General features: G+C 46.9%; 1 protein-coding gene across 6 annotated transcripts in view; it reads left to right on the plus strand.

The window, feature by feature from the left end:
• Window positions 1-19934, plus strand: part of tnk2b (tyrosine kinase, non-receptor, 2b) — a 232674-nt gene that overhangs the window by 170310 nt on the left and 42430 nt on the right. For all 6 annotated transcript variants that reach the window (XM_070883932.1, XM_070883929.1, XM_070883931.1 and 3 more), the window contains exons 3-7: window positions 13-83; window positions 7140-7349; window positions 9796-9948; window positions 11896-12173; window positions 15759-15885. In XM_070883932.1, the coding sequence (XP_070740033.1) occupies window positions 13-83; window positions 7140-7349; window positions 9796-9948; window positions 11896-12173; window positions 15759-15885 (839 nt within the window). The remainder of the gene's footprint in view (window positions 1-12; window positions 84-7139; window positions 7350-9795; window positions 9949-11895; window positions 12174-15758; window positions 15886-19934) is intronic.

Here is a 19934-nt window from a genome sequence, read left to right on the forward strand (position 1 = left end):
GTGTGTCCACAGGCCAGAGGAGGCTATGGGAAGCTGTAAAACGAAGGAGAGCAATGTGTAAGCGTAAATCCTGGATGAGCAAGGTATGCCTGTGACTGTGATGTATATGTGATTATTGTATCCGCATTGAAAAGAGTTTCAAATGCTATCCCTCATTTACCTCATTTCTGAAAAGGCATAAAATGACCTCTGCATGCTGTCTTCTATTGTGTCTAATATGGGTAAAGGTCAGACTTCGATGTTAATTTTGCTGAGTCTGACATCGTTTTGGAGTATTAAAAGACTCACTTTTTACTGTACCTGGACTCACTTCAGACCTTTGTCTCAGATGTGAAACAAAATTCAGGAACTCACTGACCATTAATAGGTGAGTGACCTTCACTCCCAACTCCTGAGTACCCAAAGGTGCCTGCCCCTCCTGTCAGAGCCTGCTTCACACCTCTTATCTTGGTAGTTGCCCAGTGACTGGTGGAAGAAATTAGAATTATGAGAGAACTATTGAAGGGGTCCCCCCACCAGATCCCCATGCAGTTTGGGGATCTAGCAATGGGAGAAGAGAATGGAACGAGTGAGGGGCTACCCATCTGGTATTAGTTTCATTTTTGAGAAGCTGTAGTTGAATTATCTGTTGGTATTTGCAGTCAAGGCTCACACATGAACAGTGGCTGTAGGGTAAGGTACAGAAGGCAACCAGGGCCCGTGGAAACATAACCCATTTGGGAGAGGAAGGTAAAGCAGGTGAGGAAGATAAAATGCTGATATTTTTTAAAAAGTAAAATAAATAGGATGGATGTTTGCGAGTGAGATGTTTACATTTTGAAACATATTTTGGGAGATGCAGTAGGTGATTCAGGATTATTTCATGTAGTTTCCAAGTTCATGCCAGGGATGGAATCACCCAGCATGTCCTTGGTAATATAAACAGGGTATTGATTGGGTTACCTCAGTTGACTAACCCACCCCTTCCCTCAATGATTATCTGTCCCACCTGTGACAGAGTCTGTGGCTCTCGTATTGGACTGTTCAGTCACCAAAGAACTCACTTCAGGAGTGGAAGCAAGTCTTCCTCGATTCTGAGGGACTGCCTATAATGATGATGATTAACCTGGTGTAGTTGGAATAGCGCTTGAATTGTGGTAAGGGTCAGTGATTTTCATAGATCTGTCTGAGAGTTTCTGTTGAGAGAGGGATGTTTCATTGGGCCCAAGTTTCCCCAGGAGTTGCTCCGTTTTTTTTTGGAGCAACTTTATTTTTCTGGAGTATCTTAAAAGTCGCAATTCTGCACATTTCATTTGCTCCAGTGTAAGTGAGTTAGTTAGGCTTTTTTTAGTTTAGTTTAGTTTTGTTCAAAATGGGGCGTTGCCTGTTTTGGCCATTTAAGCCAGTTTGGCCAGCTAATAGTTGCTCCAAACTAACTTAGGCCAGCGTATGTGGTCACTTGTGTCCACACAGAAAAACCTTACGGAGAGTTAAGAAATCAGCGCAGGTAGACAGAGATAGGTGGGGGAAAGGGAAGCACAGAGGACCTTGCAGAGCACTAAACACCTTAACAACATTCATGGAGCATAAAAATCATCAATAATAATTAAAAAGTAAATAAATAAAAAAATAAAACTTAAGTCCTACCTTCATATTGGGCCGGGGAAGTCAGCGGGCCGGGAGGCCACTCGGCCGGGGATAGGGGCGGGAGAACTCATCCAGGAGAGAGAACTCACAGAATGCACCGGCAGGAGAACGCGACAAGCCCTTCGGCCAGGGCTGGGTGTGGCGAGTCGGCAGGATGTGCTGGGAGGGCGAGGAGCTACTGCACATGTGGACAGCTGCCGGCACTGTGTTCGGCGCAGGGCTGTAGCTCTGCCCCCTCCCCCCACACTGCTTTTGTCATGCCACGCCAAGCCCAAGGACAGTCCACGGAGCGGGGAGAATACGGAGCTACATTTTCGGCGCTGTTTTTGGAGTAGAAAGTCGGCGCACCATGGGCAAGTGCGCTGGAAAAAGGGGTTGGGGAAACTTGGGGCCATTGCCATGACAGTAGCTGCTTTCAGCAGGCTCTAACAACTAACAATGAGCAGCTGATTTGAATAGGATGTACCAGGGCATATGTGGCAGCACTCCCAGGTCTGTATGTCGAATTTCCACTTCTGTGTCTAAAGTTACTTCTCCACAAACGCACTGTTTTTTCTCTCTCACTTTCTCAGATTAAAGTAGCATTTTCTTGGCAGCCGATCTACATTTCCAGTGATTCACAAAGCTCCTTATGTCATTGGGAATCGTAGTTTATATGAATTGCAACTGTAACAAAAAGATATGGGTAACTGGAGCATTTTATACGTGTTATAAGCCATTATTTAAATTCCTTCATGGAGTCAGGTCGTGGTATTGAACATTGGTTTGTCAACTGATTAATAGTGTGATAGTCAGTAAAGAGAGATTGCCGTTTATTCGTAAAGCTTCCCCACCAAATGTTGCAGTCAGTGGGGCTCTCTGAAAAGAACTGCAGTTCCTGACCAGTGAGGATTGCTATCTAAGTGAGCTGCATCCATTTCAGAGAAATGCCACACTAAGTGCTGTTTCATAGCCTTGGACTGGATGCTGGGCAACTACAAAATGTGAGATAACCAATTAGGATCGGTAGTCTTACTTTTAATAGTGTTCGCTCAATAGAAATAGGATCTAGAGAAGATTTGGCTGATACCTGAGATTTTTCCGTTGCGTGGCTTGTGTTTTTTGGGGGTGGGGAGCGGGGGTGTAGAAAAGAGTCCCTACTTTTAGTCATCACATTACACTTGTGAATGTAGACATCATGGAATTGCAGTAATTGCTCACTTTTGAGCTTTACACAGTTTCTGAGAAGTTTTGTCCCATTTGAAGGGGATCAAGAGGTATGGAGAGAAAGCAGGAAAGGGGTACTGAGGGAATGATCAGCCATGATCTTATTGAATGGTGGTGCAGGCTTGAAGGGCCGAATGGCCTACTCCTGCACCTATTTTCTATGTTTCTATGAACGTAACTGTCCATTGGAACACTAGACTTGATTTGTTTCAGGAGAGAATGTGAACTGGTTTGGATCGAAAGAAAATTGACTCCATTCTTGTGGGGGTTGTTTGTGCTTTGTATCAAACTCTTATCAGCTGTTACATCCTGGGCTGTAATGCAATCTGTGACTGTTCTTTTACGGTATTATGTTTGGCCCAGAATTTCTGTGGACCCTTGGTTGAAATCTCTCTGTCTCTCTCTCTCTCTCTCTCTCTCTCTCTATCTCTGTGTGCCAGGAGTACAAACAAACAGGATATCCAGGATTAAGTAGCTTCTAAAATTACATGTGTATATTGCCGTTTTTGGCAGCAGTGCCTGATAGTGTAATCAGCAGCTCAAGGTCCTGGTACCAATCAATCAGCAGATCACAGCTTCTCTGTGACAAAACCTACACTTGCTTTTATCATTCGGGGTGAACACAAATCTCAGGAAATTCTTTGGCGAGGAATGGGTTTAAATAAAGTGCCTCCTATTTACAGCAGCATTATTTTTAACGAGCAGTCTTTTACAGTACAGGACTAAGACTTTTGATCTTCCTCTTATAATTGCAGTTCGCTAATGGACAACTTAGCCCCAGTACAGTGGAAATGTAACCCTTTCACCTGCTTCCTGTTTCTAGTGGGCAGCCAGTTTCATTTGAGTCTTTGAACTCTTTCCCATATCTCTTGGTTGCAATGAGTTGTTCGGCAGCCTGGTTTTAGTAAGTGGTTTCCCTTTGACGCACCCCCACGTTACAATAGTTCTAGACCTGGGAGTGATTACTGTAATCACCATCATCATGGGCAGTCCCTCGAGCGAGGATGACTTGCTTCCACAAGAGTTCACAGATGTTTCAATGAAGGACTTAATTGAGAGGGTGGAAGATGCCTGTGTGTGGATTTTTTTAACGTGTGGTGGCCATTGCACATCAGCCACCACACGGCTCGACAGAGCTAGGCCTTTATCCAGTGGCAAGGGTTAACCAGGACGACTGGAGACCTGCTCTGCTGCATGGACCTAGTGCGTATACATACGCAGTGTGTGCTGGCTCGTGCTGCCCCTGGGCCCCGTACCCTCATTCGCCACATTTTCGCCCACGATGTTCCAGGGCCCGACACTCCAGCTCTATTTATAGCCCCAACCTGTGGCGGTGGCCTCACTGTATTAAAAGCATTTGTTATAATCTGAACAAGAGTCTCCTAGTTTGAATTAAATATAAACCCCGAGAATAGTTGAATTGCTATAATTAGCAAAGCGGCAAAAAGCTGCTAAGTCGTTAAAAACTACACAAGAGCCAAACAAAGTTAATGCTGCACACGATGGTCCAGCTCAGAGAGAAAAAACATTGACATTTACACGTTGCTGGACTTTCAGTCCTGTACTTCTAGTTCGATTTGAAGTGATTCTGGATCAATCACCATTTCAGCAGCAACACCAAAGCTGCTGTGTAAACCCACCTCAGAAGTATGTTTATTATATCTTGATGCACATTTTCAACTTTCACTTTAGGGCTTTAATGTCTTCACTTGACTGTTATACAACATTATGCTACCTTCTTGTACTCCATCCAATGGTCGCACTCTCACTCTGTGCTCTAGAAACTAAGAGCGCAAAATTGCGTACTGTCCCGGTTTGGGACGGTTAATAGCTGCGAGGCGGAACTTCCTGTGCCAGGCACCGAAGTCCTGCCCCACCAGCTAAATTGGGCCTACCGCCCCCGAGGGTAAGTGAACGCGAAATTTTGCGCTGCGCTTCCACTTGGTGGCGGGACTGAGATGCTAACCATCTACTGAACAGATAAATGAGTCACGGACAAATACCTCGGTCTCAACCGTTAATGCTTTATTAAAGTTACCTCAACACAGCAAAACTACAAGTAAACACAGTGACGATGTAGTACAACCCAATACCCTGGCGTGTCTAAACCGCCCCTATCACAAAGTACCCAAGGTCTAAACCCTCTGCTCGTATCCTCAGTGTACCCCCGAATCTACCGGCTGACTGGGTGTACCCCTATGGTCCTCCCCACTAAAACCCTTCTAAGGCTTGGTTGGGAGAACACACGACACCTCCTCACACAGTGGCTGTGATCTTGAAGATGTCTGGGCAGGGATGATGCTCACTGATTCGTTGGCTTACTCTGCTTCTCCTGGTGAAAACGTGTCTCTTCTGGTTCCCTGCTGTCTATGGTTTCTTCTCTCTGTCCCAGTCTGAGTGTCCATTAATGTCAATGTCTCGGAAAATTGGGCAGGGTGTAAAGCTGACAGATGATCTGCTACCCCTGCTCTGTGCCATCGCCAACGTTGAATTTTACCCCCAATATCTTTGAACTGGGGTCACCCAAATTTTAATGGACTGTAAGGATTGATGAGTCAATAGACCAAATAGCTACGAACAGACAACACACATTTGTTTGGGTGCTGTAAATTACTATTCATAAATGAAAAGGACTGCAGATTGTGTAGAGGACACAGAGAGGCTTCAAAGAGATTTAGATAGGTTAAGCGAATGGGCTAAGGTTTGGCAGATGGATTACAATGTCGGAAAATGTGAGGTCATCCACCTTGGGGGGGAAAAAAAAACAGTAAAAGGGAATATTATTTGAATGGGGAGAAATTACAACATGCTGCGGTGCAGAGGGACCTGGGGGTCCTTGTGCATGAATCCCAAAAAGTTAGTTTGCAGGTGCAGCAGGTAATCAGGAAGGCGAATGGAATGTTGGCCTTCATTGCGAGAGGGATGGAGTACAAAAGCAGGGAGGTCCTGCTGCAACTGTACAGGGTATTGGTGAGGCCGCACCTGGAGTACTGCGTGCAGTTTTGGTCACCTTTCTTAAGGAAGAATATACTAGCTTTGGAGGGAGTACAGAGATGACACTAGGCTGATTCCGGAGATGAGGGGTTTACCTTATGATGATAGATGGAGTTCAGAAGGATGAGGGGTGCTCTTTAGAAACATTTAAAATAATGAAAGGGATAGACAAGATAGAGGCGGAGAGGTTGTTTCCACTGGTCGGGGAGACTAGAACTAGGGGGCACAGCCTCAAAATACGGGGGAGCCAATTTAAAACCGAGTTGAGAAGGAATTTCTTCTCCCAGAGGGTTGTGAATCTGTGGAATTCTCTGCCCAAGGAAGCAGTTGAGGCTAGCTCATTGAATGTATTCAAGTCACAGATAGATAGATTTTTAACCAATAAGGGAATTAAGGGTTACGGGGAGCGGGCGTGTAAGTGGAGCTGAGTCCACGGCCAGATCAGCCATGATCTTGTTGAATGGTGGAGCAGGCTCGAGGGGCTAGATGGCCTACTCCTGTTCCTAATTCTTATGTTCTTATGATCTTTCCCAGTTACTGGAAATGACTGACCTTTTTGGGTGACTGTACAAAATTAAAAGGTGCAAATGAAATGTGTCTGGGGCATTGTATGTCGTGTGGAAGAGGCCAGCTGTATACGGCAGTGCAAGTGGGGTCGGGGTCAGTTTTAAAAGAAGCGGAGATCTGTTTATTGTTCCACAATATATTGTTATGCAGTTGTATACTGTTATAGAAGTTACAACATAGAAACAGGTCATTTGGCCCAACCAATCCGTGTCATTCTTTACTTTCTATGTGAGCAAATAGTTCTAATCACATCTATCCACCCTGTTCCCATTTTCTCTCGATCTCTTTGCCATCATCCATCTATTCAATCTAATCTTGAATGCTGGCATAGCTTCTGTCTCAGCCACAAAGCCTGGGAATGAATTCCACAGTCTCCCAAATCTCGTGTGTGAAGAAGTTCCTCCTGCTCTCAGTTCTAAATCTCCTACATTTGGAAGTCAGTGTGCTTCCCTGTTCATTTGTGGAAGTGCATCTCATTCACATCACCTAACAGCCACCAGTGAGAAAAGAAATGAAATGTAACTGACCATTTGTCAAATGTATTATTGTTTTAACAAGGCCACTTGTTGGCACTGAACTGGCTAGCTCATTCCACAAGAATGCTTGATGTGGAAAACGGAATGTCATATTGGCACAATAGATATGCTTTAGTTAGATTTGTTGGACTTTGATTCGGGCACATTGTTGGTGCAGATTCACGTCAGCAGGTCTCCAGGCTTTTCACGGTTGTGTTTGTATATTTCCAGGTGTTTAGCGGAAAACGTCCTGAATCCGAATTCCAGCCTCAGCCAGGAACAACATTTCGCAAGCTACCAACTCCTCCTCCACCACCTGAAGGGAACCAGACACTGACCTGTCTGATCAGTGAGAAAGATCTAACGCTTCACGAGAAACTGGGTGACGGGTCCTTTGGAGTTGTGAGGCGGGGTGAATGGCAGTCACCATCTGGAAAATTTGTAAGTACAGATTCACAGGGCGATGACTCCAAAAATTAGATTAAAATTTAAAGCAAAGCCACTGATAGTTACAATCAGGATATACATGGTTATCTACTTATCACTATTAAGATCACTCACTATATCTTTTTATTGTATAACCAGGACATATCTAGCCTAATCTTTATTATTGCCGATGTAATCCGAATTTCCTCTGTGTCCATTCATGTGCTCACTTTGGCTGCCAAACCCGAGCCCATTACATCTTATTTTGTTTTCTTCTCTTTACTCGTCTTCGCCTTTCTCTCCAATCTCCTCCTCATCTTGTCACTAAGTCATGCCATCTTTCATTTCTCCTCTCTAGGCTACATCCCCCCCCACCCCTCCCCCAAATCCCTACATCAATCCTTCCTTCTCTCCTGCCACTGTCCCAGGCTTGCATACTTCTTGGATAAGCCCACAGCTTTCCTCTGTGCCTCTGTTGGCATTCTCCGAAGGGCCCATGAACCACTCGTTATTGCCTCCCAGCAAGCCCAACTGCGTGCTCGCGCTCGCTCTCTCTCTCTCTCTCTCTCTCTCTCTCTTTTTCTTTCTCCCCCCTCTCCCCCTTCTGTTCCAGGCCTGCTGGGGGATAATCATATCAACCTTCTTCCCGTCTCACGTACCCTCGCACTGCTGATTCCTTGGACTCTTGCCAGCGGATCAAATATCACCGCACCTCTGCTGCATCTTCCAGAATGTCTATTCACTTGCAGATAAGGCCCTTGCCACTCACAACCTTACTGTGAATAATTGCATAAACACCATGGCCTTGACGGAAGCATGGCTCACAGATGATCGCACCTTGCCCCTCACTGAAGTTTCCTCACCTGGCTATACTTCCCACCACCTGCCTACTCAAAACCGCTGCACTGGCAATGCGGCCCTTATTACAAATTCTGGATATAGTAGAATGACACCAAAACTGAGCGTTTATACCTGTCGGGAAAGATTGAACAGGCAGGGGCTCTTTGCTCTAGAAAAGAGAAGACTGAGGGGTGACCTAAGATTAATATAGGGTTTAATAGGGTAGCTGTAGCGAAGATGTTTCTACTTGAGTGTGAGACCAGAACTAGGAGAAATAAATATAAGATAGTCACCAATAAATCCAATAGGGAATTCAGGAGAAACTTCATTACCCAGAGAGTGTTTAGAATGTGGAACTCACTAACACAATCTGTGCCCGCATGCAGCGAGACCTGGATAACATTCAGGTTTGGGCTGATAAGTGGCAAGTAACATTTGTGCCGCACAAGTGCCAGGCAATGACCCATCTCCAACAAGAGTGATTCTAACTACCTTCCCATGACATTCAAAGGCATTATGATCATCAAGTCCCCTACCATCAACATCATGGGGGTCACCATTAACCAGAAACTTAACTGGACCAGCCACATAAATACTGTGACTACAAGAGCAGGTCAGAGCCTGGGTATTCTGCAGCGAGTGACTTCCCACTGACACCCCAAAGACTTTCCACCATCTACAAGGCACAAGTCAAGAGTGTGATGGAATACTCTCCACTTGCCTGGATGAGTGCAGCTCCAACAACCATCCAGGAAAAAGCAGCCCATTTGATTGGCACCCCAAGCACCACTTTAAGCATTCACTCCCTCCACCATGGGCGTACTGTGGCTACAGTGTGCACCGTCTACAAGATGCAATACAGAAACTCGCCAAGGCTTCTTCGATAGCACCTCCCAAACCCGCAACCTCTACCACCTAGAAGGTACAAGAGCTGCAGGTGCTTGGGAACACCACCACCTCCAAGTTCCCGTCCAAGTCGCATACCATCCTGACTTGGAAATATATCGCCATTCCTTCAAAATCCTAGAAATCCCTACCCAACAGCACTGTGGGAGTACCTTCACCACATGGACTGCAGTGGTTCAAGAAGGCAGCTCACCACCACCTTCTCAAGGGCAATTAGGGGCGGGCAATAAATGCTGGCCTTGCCAGAGATGCCCACCTCCCATGAATGAATAAAAACAACAAGGAGTAGTTGAGACGAATAGCATAGATGCATTTAATGGGAAGCTAGGTAAGCACATGAGAGACAAAGGAATAGCGGGATATGTTGACAGTGGTAGATGAAGCGGGTGGGAGGATTCGCGTGTGGAATATAAACACCGGCGCGGACCTGATGAGCTGATTGGCCTGTTTATGTGGTAAATGCTATGTCAATACTGACAGAAATTCCAAGACTGGTGAGGCTGAATTTCTTTATCAGTCTGCCTTGAGAATGAATGTTGTTAAAACTGCGAATTGTACTGAACTGAATCCTTGTGACCTTTAGTTCAGGATAAATTCTGTGAAAGATTTTCAGGAGTAACATTATCCATATTAATAGTGGGAACTAGGCATATCTGGATGGCAGTGTAAAAAGGTGACTGGCACTTGGAGCTAACTCAGGCTTACTTTTTACCAGATGAATGTGGCTGTGAAGTGCTTGAAAACCGATGTATTAAACCAACCTGATGCTCTGGATGATTTTATACGAGAAGTTAATGCCATGCATTCACTCGACCATCTCAACCTTATCCGCCTGTACGGTGTCGTACTGACCCACCCTATGAAAATGGTAAGTAGCAATTTAGAGAGATTATAGAGAAACAGTTAAATTTGATTTATTTTGTCCCAATTTCTGCCTCGTATCCGCTTCTCTCCAGGTAAGTTTTTTTTAAAGCCTGGGTACTGCTAGTGCCGGAAAATGTCTGTAGTTTTCCACTGTGCACAAATTGACAGGACCAGTCCGAGATCTGTAACAGCACAGAGCAGCTGCAATTTGTGCTCCCACTTATACACCCTGATAATGTGTCTTAGCTGCAGTTCAGCAGTGTACGGTTTCCATTTTCAACATTTATGGTCTCGCTGAGAGAAGCTGCCACGTTAAAACCAGTTGCACTTAATTTGAAGCGGTTTTGTGTTGTGCCCACTGAGAACCGGATGGAGATTGGCCAAACTCACTCACTTAACAACAACAACAACAACAACAACTTGTATTTATATTGTGCCTTTAACGTACTAAAACGTCCCAAGGTGCTTCATGGGACTATTATAAGCCAAACGTTTGACACCGAGCCATATAAGGAGAAATTAGGGCAATGACCAACAGCTTGGTCAAAGGTAGATTTTAAGGAGCATCTTAAAGGGGGAAAGAGGTGGAGAGGCATGGAATTTCAGAGCATACGGCCTAGGCAACAGAAGGCACGGCCACCTATGGTTGAGCGATGATAATCAGAGATGCTCAAGAGGGTAGAATTAGAGGGGCGCAGATATCTTAGGGTGGGGTTGAGGGGCTGGAGGAGATTACATAGATAGGGAGGGGCAAGGCCATGGAGGGATTTGAAAACAATGATGAGAATTTTGAAATCGAGACGTTGCTTAACTGGGAGCCAATGTAGGTCAGTGAGCACATAGAAACATAGAAAATAGGTGCAGGAGCAGGCCATTCGGCCCTTCGAGCCTGCACCGCCATTCAATATGATCATGGCTGATCATGCAACTTCAGTACCCCACTCCCGCCTTCTCTCCAAACCCCCTGATCCCTTCAGCCGTAAGGGCCACATCTAACTCCCTCTTGAATATATCCAACGAACTGGACTTAACAATTTTCCAGGTGATGGGTGAACGGGACTTGGTGCAAGTTTGGACACAGGCAGCCGAGTTTTGGATGACCTCAAGTTTATGTAGGGTAAAGCGTGGGAAGCCATCCGGGAGCGCGTTGGAATAGTAAAGTCTAGAGGTAACAAAGGCATGGATGAGCGTTTCAGCAGCGTATGAGCTGAGGCAAGGGAGGAGACAGGCGATGTTCTAGAGGTGCAAATAGGCAGTCTTAGTTATGCTGCAGATATGTGGTCAGAAGCTCATTTCAGGGTCAAATATGACACAAAGGTTGCGAAAGGTGTGGTTCAGCCTCAGACAAATGTTAAGGAGAGGGATCAATAGTCAGCAGAGGATGGAAACATTGAACCTCATGCTGGGACTAGTCTCTGTCACAGGTGGGACAGACAGTGGTTGAGGGAAGGGGTGGGTGGGACTGGTTTGCCGCACGCTCTTTCCGCTGCCTGCGCTTGATTTCTGCATGCTCTCGACGATGAGACTCGAGGTGTTCAGCGCCCTCCCGGATCCACTTCCTCCACTTAGGGCGGTCTTTGGCCAGGGACTCTCAGGTGTCAGTGGGGATGTTGCACTTTATCAGCGAGGCTTTGAGGGTGTCCTTGTAACGTTTCCACTGCCCACCTTTAGCTCGTTTGTCGTGAAGGAGTTCCGAGTAGAGCGCTTGCTTTGGGAGTCTCGTGTCTGGCATGCGAACAATGTGGCCTGCCCAGCGGAGCTGATCAAGTGAGGTCAGTGCTTCAATGATGGGGATGTTGGCCTGGACGAGGACGCTAACTTTGGTGCGTCTGTCCTCCCAGTATTGTATTGCATTGTTCCATAAAGAATGCACTTATTGTCAGGCCAAACCCACTTGCTTTTTATTACTTCTTACAGATTCCTTTGACAATATCCATCTTGCTTTCTCCAGGTTACTGAACTGGCTCCACTTGGTTCTTTACTAGATCGTTTGCGAAAAAACCAAGGCTACTTTCTCATCTCGACACTGTGCCAGTATGCAATACAGATAGCAAATGGCATGGCCTACCTCGAGGCCAAGCGTTTCATTCACCGGGACCTGGCAGCCAGGAATATCTTGCTGGCTTCGAACGAGTTAGTGAAAATTGGAGATTTTGGACTCATGAGAGCTCTTCCACAGAACGATGATCACTATGTCATGCAGGAACATCGCAAGGTCCCCTTTGCCTGGTACGTGTGGAAAGTTATTTGCACTGCAATCATGTCACGCATGCAGAGCTGGAACCTGCACAGTTCAAACAGTCAGAAATGTGCAGTCATGGAAGAACTCGTATAAGCATCAATGGTTTTGATTAATCTTGTTGAAGAAAGATATAGCCCAGTGTGATAAAATCGATGGGAGTGGAAGAAACTGTTCCTATCAATCTTACAGTTAAATGCTTTGTGGGCGTATTACAATGTGAAAGACCTGTTATGTGGAACAGAACCGGGAGGGCAAGGGAGGGGGTGGCGGGCAGTGGAATTTGTTTTAATTTATTCATTTTTAATGAAGTTGTGGACCTCGATATTCCCAGTAACTTCATGACACAAACATTTAGCCAATCCCAAAATAATGGTGCCCTTAATGGGGACCTCTTGGGGGTTTTAAATGGCCCGAGGAATTGGGTTTGTGCCGCTGGGACTGATTTTCAGCCTCCTGGGGTTTCCAGGATGTCCGTGGCCTGTTATAACGCCTGGCCCTGAGCGGCTGATAACTGCTGGACTGGGAGAGCCTGGAGTGGCAATGTCGGGCCGAGTGCAGACTGTACGGCAGATACGGAGCCGCCTCGGGGGTCCTGGCCGCCTCACTGTGGTCCAGCCCCCGGGGCAGCTGCAGGAGATGGTCCGGAACCAGAGCGAGTGGGAGTCCAGCCTCCGGGCCAAGGAGCTGGAGCCCCAGGAGAAGCAGTGGTGAGACAAAAGCTGATTGGGGCAGACATGGCCAACATGCCCGAGGTGGTTGAAGACTGGAGGCGGGAGAAGCACAAGCTGAAGATTAAGCAAAGAGAGGAGAAAGCCAGGTGGGAGTGCCTGCTGTCTGAGGCCACGCAGTGCTTTGGCTACAGCATCGGCACGCCCAGCTCCAAATTGCAGGAGATAATAACTTATTTATATAGCGCCTTGAATGTAGTAAAACATCCCAAGGTGCTTCACAACAATTTTACAACAGATTCGATATTGACCATTGAGGGAAAGAGAAAAAGCGGGAGAAGGACGTGTAAAGAGAAGTTAATGGCTCAGGTCTGAAATGGTGAAGGAGTTGGAAAAAGCGGAGCAGGCGGCAGAAGTGGAAACTGATGAAGAGGTGACAGAAAGAAACGGTCGTCAGGAGTGAGGCTGCAATAACTGCCACCACTTACATTGCCAGGTGTTGGACACTGTGTTAAAACATTTTCATTCATCTGCATGAATGTACTCAATTAAATGCGAGTACTTTTTAAAAAAAAGTGTTTGGGGCTGCAGCAGCCCTGTTCCAAGGATTTATTGTTCTAACTGTGCAGAGCAGTGCAGGGACATTGGGCTCAATTTTCCCCAATGCCGTTTTTTGGCGTATTTGAAGAGGGCCCGACTACACCAAAAAAAGGTTGAAAGTTTCCCTGTTTTAACTTGTGAATGTGGCCTGGCGCACATTGTCCTTAAGCTCTGTGGGTGGAGCCTAAGATGTGCGGCAAAAAGATTGGATTGCCAGGGTAACGAGGGACACACTGCGGGCTGAGGCTGGAAAGTGAAACGTACAAGCCAGCTCACAGCAACCTGCACACACCTTGCACATTGCAGCTATTTAAGGCAGCAGCTTACCAACATGAAAATATTGAAGAGTCTTTGTGCCAAAAGTCTATCCTGTAAACTGTATGAAATGGAAAGGCACCTCCCACCCCCTGCCGGTTCCCGGTGCTGCTCCTAGCCCAGGCCAAAAAGCCTCCCCTCCCCTGGAGCCGGTTCCCGGTGCTACTCCTAGCCCAGGCCGAAAGGCCTCCCTCCTCCCCGGAGTTGCTACCGCTTCTTGCTCGGGCCGAAAGGCCTCCTTGCCCCGGAGCTAGTTCCCAGTGCCGCTCCTAGCCCAGGCTGAAAGGCCGCCCTGCCCTGGAGCCAGTGCCGCTCCTAGCCCTGACCGAATCCCCCCCTCCCCCTCCTCTCTCCTCTGCCGCTGCTGTCCCAGCTGTGGAACTGGATTTTCTACGCTGATTCTCTTACCTGATCTGATTTTGTTAACTGCTCAGATGCTCAAAAAATCATAGTTGGCCAAACTTGCTTAAATGGCCAGGGTGGCAGGTTACGCCCCCAATGAGGTAAAAAAAAAATCGTACCTAAGTGAATTACGCTGGCACAGAAACTTTGGGGAAACTTGGAGATTTTAATTTACTCCAAAAAAAAACCCGGTGCGCGTCAAAAAATTGAGCCCATTGTGTGTTTGTGTCCTAACTCCAGCTTAGTGCAGTGACATTGTGTGTGTCTGTTCTGACTGCAGAGTAGTGCAGTGACATTTACTGCACTACACTAATTTAATTCTTATCAAAGCTGTTTTATAAACAAGTTGCAGTGCGTTATTTTCCATTGATGTACTTGATAATGCCAGTGATGTTGAGAGGAAAGAGCTTTTGTGCTAAGGATGTTGCATAATCGTCAATCACATCCATCAGTAACATTCATAAGTGTTTTACTATTGCACCATACACCCCTGTTGTAAACCTAGAATTAACAATGGGTCTGTAATCTGATGGAGGATTTAAGCACCAAGTACTTTTGATCACACTAAAGAACTTGTTATGTATTTATGCTTGGCATCACCAGACACCAGGGGGCGCCACTGTCAGAGGTCATCGGGCCGTGTGTGCGCGGTCACTGGTATATAAGCGCAGGTACCATGTTACGCAGGTTACTTTGGCTGCGAATAAAGTTGGATCAGGTTTACACCTGAGGCAGTATACAGTTACACGTCTTTTGAGTCATTATACTCATTACAGAACTAATGAGTGATACTGCTGTACATTTATTGCTAATTTGCTACTAATTGCCGATAAGTCCAATATATATTATGCATCTACTCAATAATGCTTTCTCTACAATATTGCAGTGAAGTAGTTGGGACTGTGCAACTGCATTTAATTTTATCATAACTTTGCTGGAATGAGTAAAGTACTTTAAATAATCACTCCCCTTTTAAGTGATCAGTATCCACTTTTGTTTTCTTGGTTTAATTATGAGTAGGGGCAAAAATCCATGGACCACGCTCCTGGCAGATACACTGGGATCACATGCAGGATCACAACCCTATAGTGCTGACTCCACCAAAGTTTGTGGGGATAAGTGGGAGGCACCTCAATCTCACAGGGCTGATGAGTGCTCCTGCCAGTTCAGATGCATCCTTTTCGAACGCCTGCCCTATGCTCCTGGAAACGCTAGTGCCCACTAGCTATCCATGGGTGCCCAGGTGGGGTAGAGCTGTGGGGAATTTGGCCCTGAAGTTTTGATGGTGTAACGCCACACTGGACCTCTGCCTGCAGGGGGTGCGGTTGCACTTTGTAAAGTGATCTGGGAACACCTGACACAAGAGTATGAAGGATTTGTTGGTGTTCTCGGTAGTAATTATACTTATTTGGGTCATCCCTGTGAGTTTGTTTTAATTATGTGCCTTTGTGGTCCTCAACCATGAATAATGAGCTGCAGAATTATTCCATTTGTAAGAGTTTTCATAGCACAGCCTTGAATTTATCTTTTACTGTTGTTAACAAATGATGATAATGATAATGATGATTGGTCTGTTTATTTTGGAAGGTGTGCCCCTGAAAGTCTGAAGACTCGGACATTCTCACATGCCAGCGATACCTGGATGTTTGGCGTCACTCTGTGGGAGATGTATACATATGGCCAGGAGCCTTGGATAGGCCTCAATGGGAGTCAGGTATTGGATTCAGATTTGTCTATATCTGTGTGGGTATAGCGAGTTCTGTATGCTAGTGTGTTTTTTGTACGTTTCACTATGCACATGTGGCTCAAAGATGTCTGTCTGTATGTATGTGCCTCAGTGTGGGTATATCTGTATGACTATTTTACTCTGTGCCTCAGAGTGGGTATATCTATGTCTATCTTACTCTCTCCATGTGCCTTAGAGTGGGTATATCTGTCGATCTATTTTGGTCTCTGTAATGTCATCATCATAGGCAGTCCCTCGGAATCGAGGAAGACTTGCTTCCACTCCCAAAGTGAGTTCTTTGATGGCTGAATAGTCCGATACGAGAGCCACAGACCCTGTTACAGGTGGGACAGACATTCGTCGAGGGAAGGGGTGGGTGAGGCTGGTTTGCCGCGCGTTCCTTCCGCTGCCTGCGCTTGGCCTCTTCACGCTCTTTGCGTTGGGACTCGAAGAGCTCAACGTCCTCCCGGATGTACTCTCTCCACCTCGGGCGGTCTTTGGCCAGGGTCTCCCAGGGGTCAGTAGTGATGTTGCACTTTACCAGGGAGGCTTTGAGGGTGTCCTTATAACGTTTCCGCTGTCCTCCTTTGACTCGTTTACCATGAAGGAGCTCCGCATAAAGCATTTGCTTAGGGAGGCTGTAGTAATACCCACCCTCCTGTATGGATCTCAGGCATGGACGATGTATAGAAGGCACCTCAAGTCGCTGGAGATATATCACCAACGATGTCTCCGCAAGATCCTGCAAATCCCTGGGAGGACAGGCGCACCAACATCAGTGTTCTCGACCAGGCTAATATCCCCAGTATTGAAGCAGTGACCACACTCGATCAGCTTCGCTGGGCAGGCCACAAAGTTCGCATGCCAGACACAAGACTCCCAAAGCAAATGCTTTATGCGGAGCTCCTTCATGGTAAACTCTGTAATGTATGTACATGTATGTATGTGCAACAGGGGGCACTATTGTCCGATGTCCCGGGGTCATAGTACACTCGTGCTGGGCCTGGTATATAACCTGAACTTCACCTTTGTATCTTCACTCCTGGAAGCCATTAAAGACTGACCAAGTTACGCCTAGTCACTGGCTCACAGTACGAAGTTCATTGTATCATTTCATACACTACAACTGGCAACGAGGCAAATACGAACCCACACAAAGGTACGGCGAGCACAGCACGATCGAGTATTGTTGGAATTCTCGAGAGATTCAATGAGGGAGAGGAATGGGGAGATTTCACGGATCGTCTTTTTTGGCAAACGACCTAAACAAAGTCGAGGATGCAGAGAAGCACAGGGCAGTTCTTCTCACCGTCTGTGGCCCCACGATCTATGCACTCATCAAGAATCGGCTCTCACACACTCTTCCTACAGAAAAGATTACAAAGAACGGTGTGCTCTAGTTCGGGAACACCTTAAACCCACGGAAGGAATCCTCATATCCAGATATCGCTTCTATACGTACGTTCGTCCAGAAGGCCAGAGCATAGCAGCATTTGTTGCCGACATGAGATGTCTTGCAAGGCCTTGCAAATTTGGGCCTGCGTTGGAAGACATGCTGCGTGACTTTTTCGTGATCGGGGTCAACCACGAGGCGATCTGAAGTAAGCTGCTGGCTGCGGAGACACCGGAACTCAGCAAGGTCATCACCATCGCCTAGGCTTGCTTGTCCACACAGAAAAGCACGAAGCAGATATCACATCAAAACAGGAACTCCACGGCAAGTATTATGTACAAAATTGTATCGATGGCCGGCAGAGCTGCACATGGCAGGGCCTACTTGACTGCGTCTGCAAGACCGGGAGCCGCTCTCAGTTCGCCACCAAGGGCCTACTCGACTGCGTATGCGAGAATGGGAGCCGCTCAAAGCACTGCCATCGGGCGCAAATCTGAGCTCAATGTGTTGGCATTGCGGGGGCAATCACCGACCCCATCAGTGCCGCTTCAGGCAGTATGTATGCAGAGGGTGTGCGAAGACAGGGCATCTTCAGCGGACGTGTCCACAGCAGAGCAAGCGAGCTGCGACACACCACGTGGAGGATGATCAATTCAGCATGGATCTGGCGATGCAGCCCGAGACATTTGAGAGCTCCGAGGAGAAAGTGCATAGCGTACGTGTATTCCTAACAAAGAGCCAACCAATAATGATGGAGGTCAAATTAAAAATCCATGGAATTAGACATGGGTGCGAGTTAATCGATAATGAGCCAGAGGACTTTCGAAAAGCTGTGGGAGACCAAGGCAAAGAGACCCAAGCTGAGTCCGATTAATGCGAAGTTGCGTACCTACACCAAAGAGCTCATACCAGTGATCGGTAGTGCAGCAGTAAGAGTATCGTACGAAGGAGCGGTTCATGATCTACCGTTATGGATTATCCCGGGCAACGGCCCATCGTTATTCGGCAGGAGTTGGCTCGAGAAAATAAAATGGAACTGGTATGATATCAAAGCTTTGTCATCAGCGGATGATGATTTGTGCTCAAGTGCTGAGCAAATTTCCCTCACTGTTTGAACCAGGAATTGGCAGCTTCAAGGGAGCCAAGGTGCAGATTCACCTCGGCCCAGACGCAAGGCCCATCCATCTCAAAGCCAGGGCAGTCCCGCACACGATGAGAGAAAAGGTCGAGCTCGAATTGTACCGGCTACAACGCAAGGGGGTCGTCTCACCGGTCAAATTTAATGAATGGGCCAGCCCCATTGTTACGTTGTTAAAGAGCGAAAGCAAGGTCAGGATTTGTGGAGACTACAAGGTCACGATCAACCGAGTTTTGAAACAAGATCAGTACCCGCTACCGAAAGCTGATGACCTGTTTGCAACGCTAGCCTTGGGAAAATCGTTCACCAAATTGGATCTAACATCGGCCTACATGACACAGGAACTGGTTGAATCATCAAGTAAACTTACATGCATAAACATGCACAAAGGACTGTTTATTTACAACAGGTGCCCTTTTGGCATTCGTTTGGCGGCAGCCATATTTCAGAGAAACATGGAGAGCCTATTGAAATCCATCCCCACGACCCCCCCAAGACGCCACCCTAGTCACAGGTCATGACACCGGCGAGCACCTGCACAATCTGGAAGAGGTTCTGCTTCGTCTGGACAAAGTGGGACTCGGGCTGAAATGTTCGAAGTGCGTTTTCGTGGCACCAGAGGTCGAATTCCTTGGACGCAAGATTGCTGCAGACAGAATCAGGCCTACAGATGTGAAAACAGAGGCCATCAAAAATGCGCCCAGGCCCCAGAACGTGACAGAGCTGCGTTCGTTCCTGGGTCTTCTCAACTACTTCGGTAACTTCTTGCCCAAATTGAGCACAGTGTTAGAGCCTTTGCACAAGCTACTCAGGAAAGGAGACGATGGAGTGTGGGGCGAACTTCAAGACAGAGCCTTTGAGAAGGCTAGAAACCTGTTGTGTTCCCACAAGCTACTGGTACTGTATGACCCAGGCAAGTGTCTAGTTTTGACCTGTGATGCATCGTCCTATGGGGTCAGCTGCGTACTCCAGCAAGCCAAACTACAACCAGTTGCATACACGTCTTGATGCCTGTCCAAGGCGGAAAGAGCCAATGGCATGGTAGAGAAAGAGGCTTTAGCATGTGTTTATGGGGTAAAAAAATGCACCAATACCTGTTTGGGCTTCGCTTCGAGTTGGAAACCGATCACAAGCCGCTTGTATCGTCGTTCTCGGAACATAAAGGTATCAATACCAACGCGTCGTCCCGTATCCAGAGGTGGGCACTGACATTATCGGCCTATGATTATGTCATTCACTATAGACCAGGCACCGACAACTGTGCTGATGCATTGAGCCGGTTACCGTTGCCCATATCGAGGTGGAAACGCCAATGCCCGCAGAGCTACTCGTGGTCATGGATGCATTTGAGAGTGAAGGGTCGCCTGTCACTGCTCAACAAGTTAAGACCTGGACCAGCCAGGATCCGACCCTATCAGTTGTAAAACATTCTGTTCTTAACGGGGACTGGTCGACCATCCCCAAGGAAATGGGTGATGAAACCAAACCGTACAGCCGTCGCAAAGA

The sequence above is a fragment of the Pristiophorus japonicus genome, chromosome 6, assembly GCF_044704955.1.
Source record: "Pristiophorus japonicus isolate sPriJap1 chromosome 6, sPriJap1.hap1, whole genome shotgun sequence".
Lineage (NCBI taxonomy): Eukaryota > Metazoa > Chordata > Chondrichthyes > Pristiophoridae > Pristiophorus > Pristiophorus japonicus.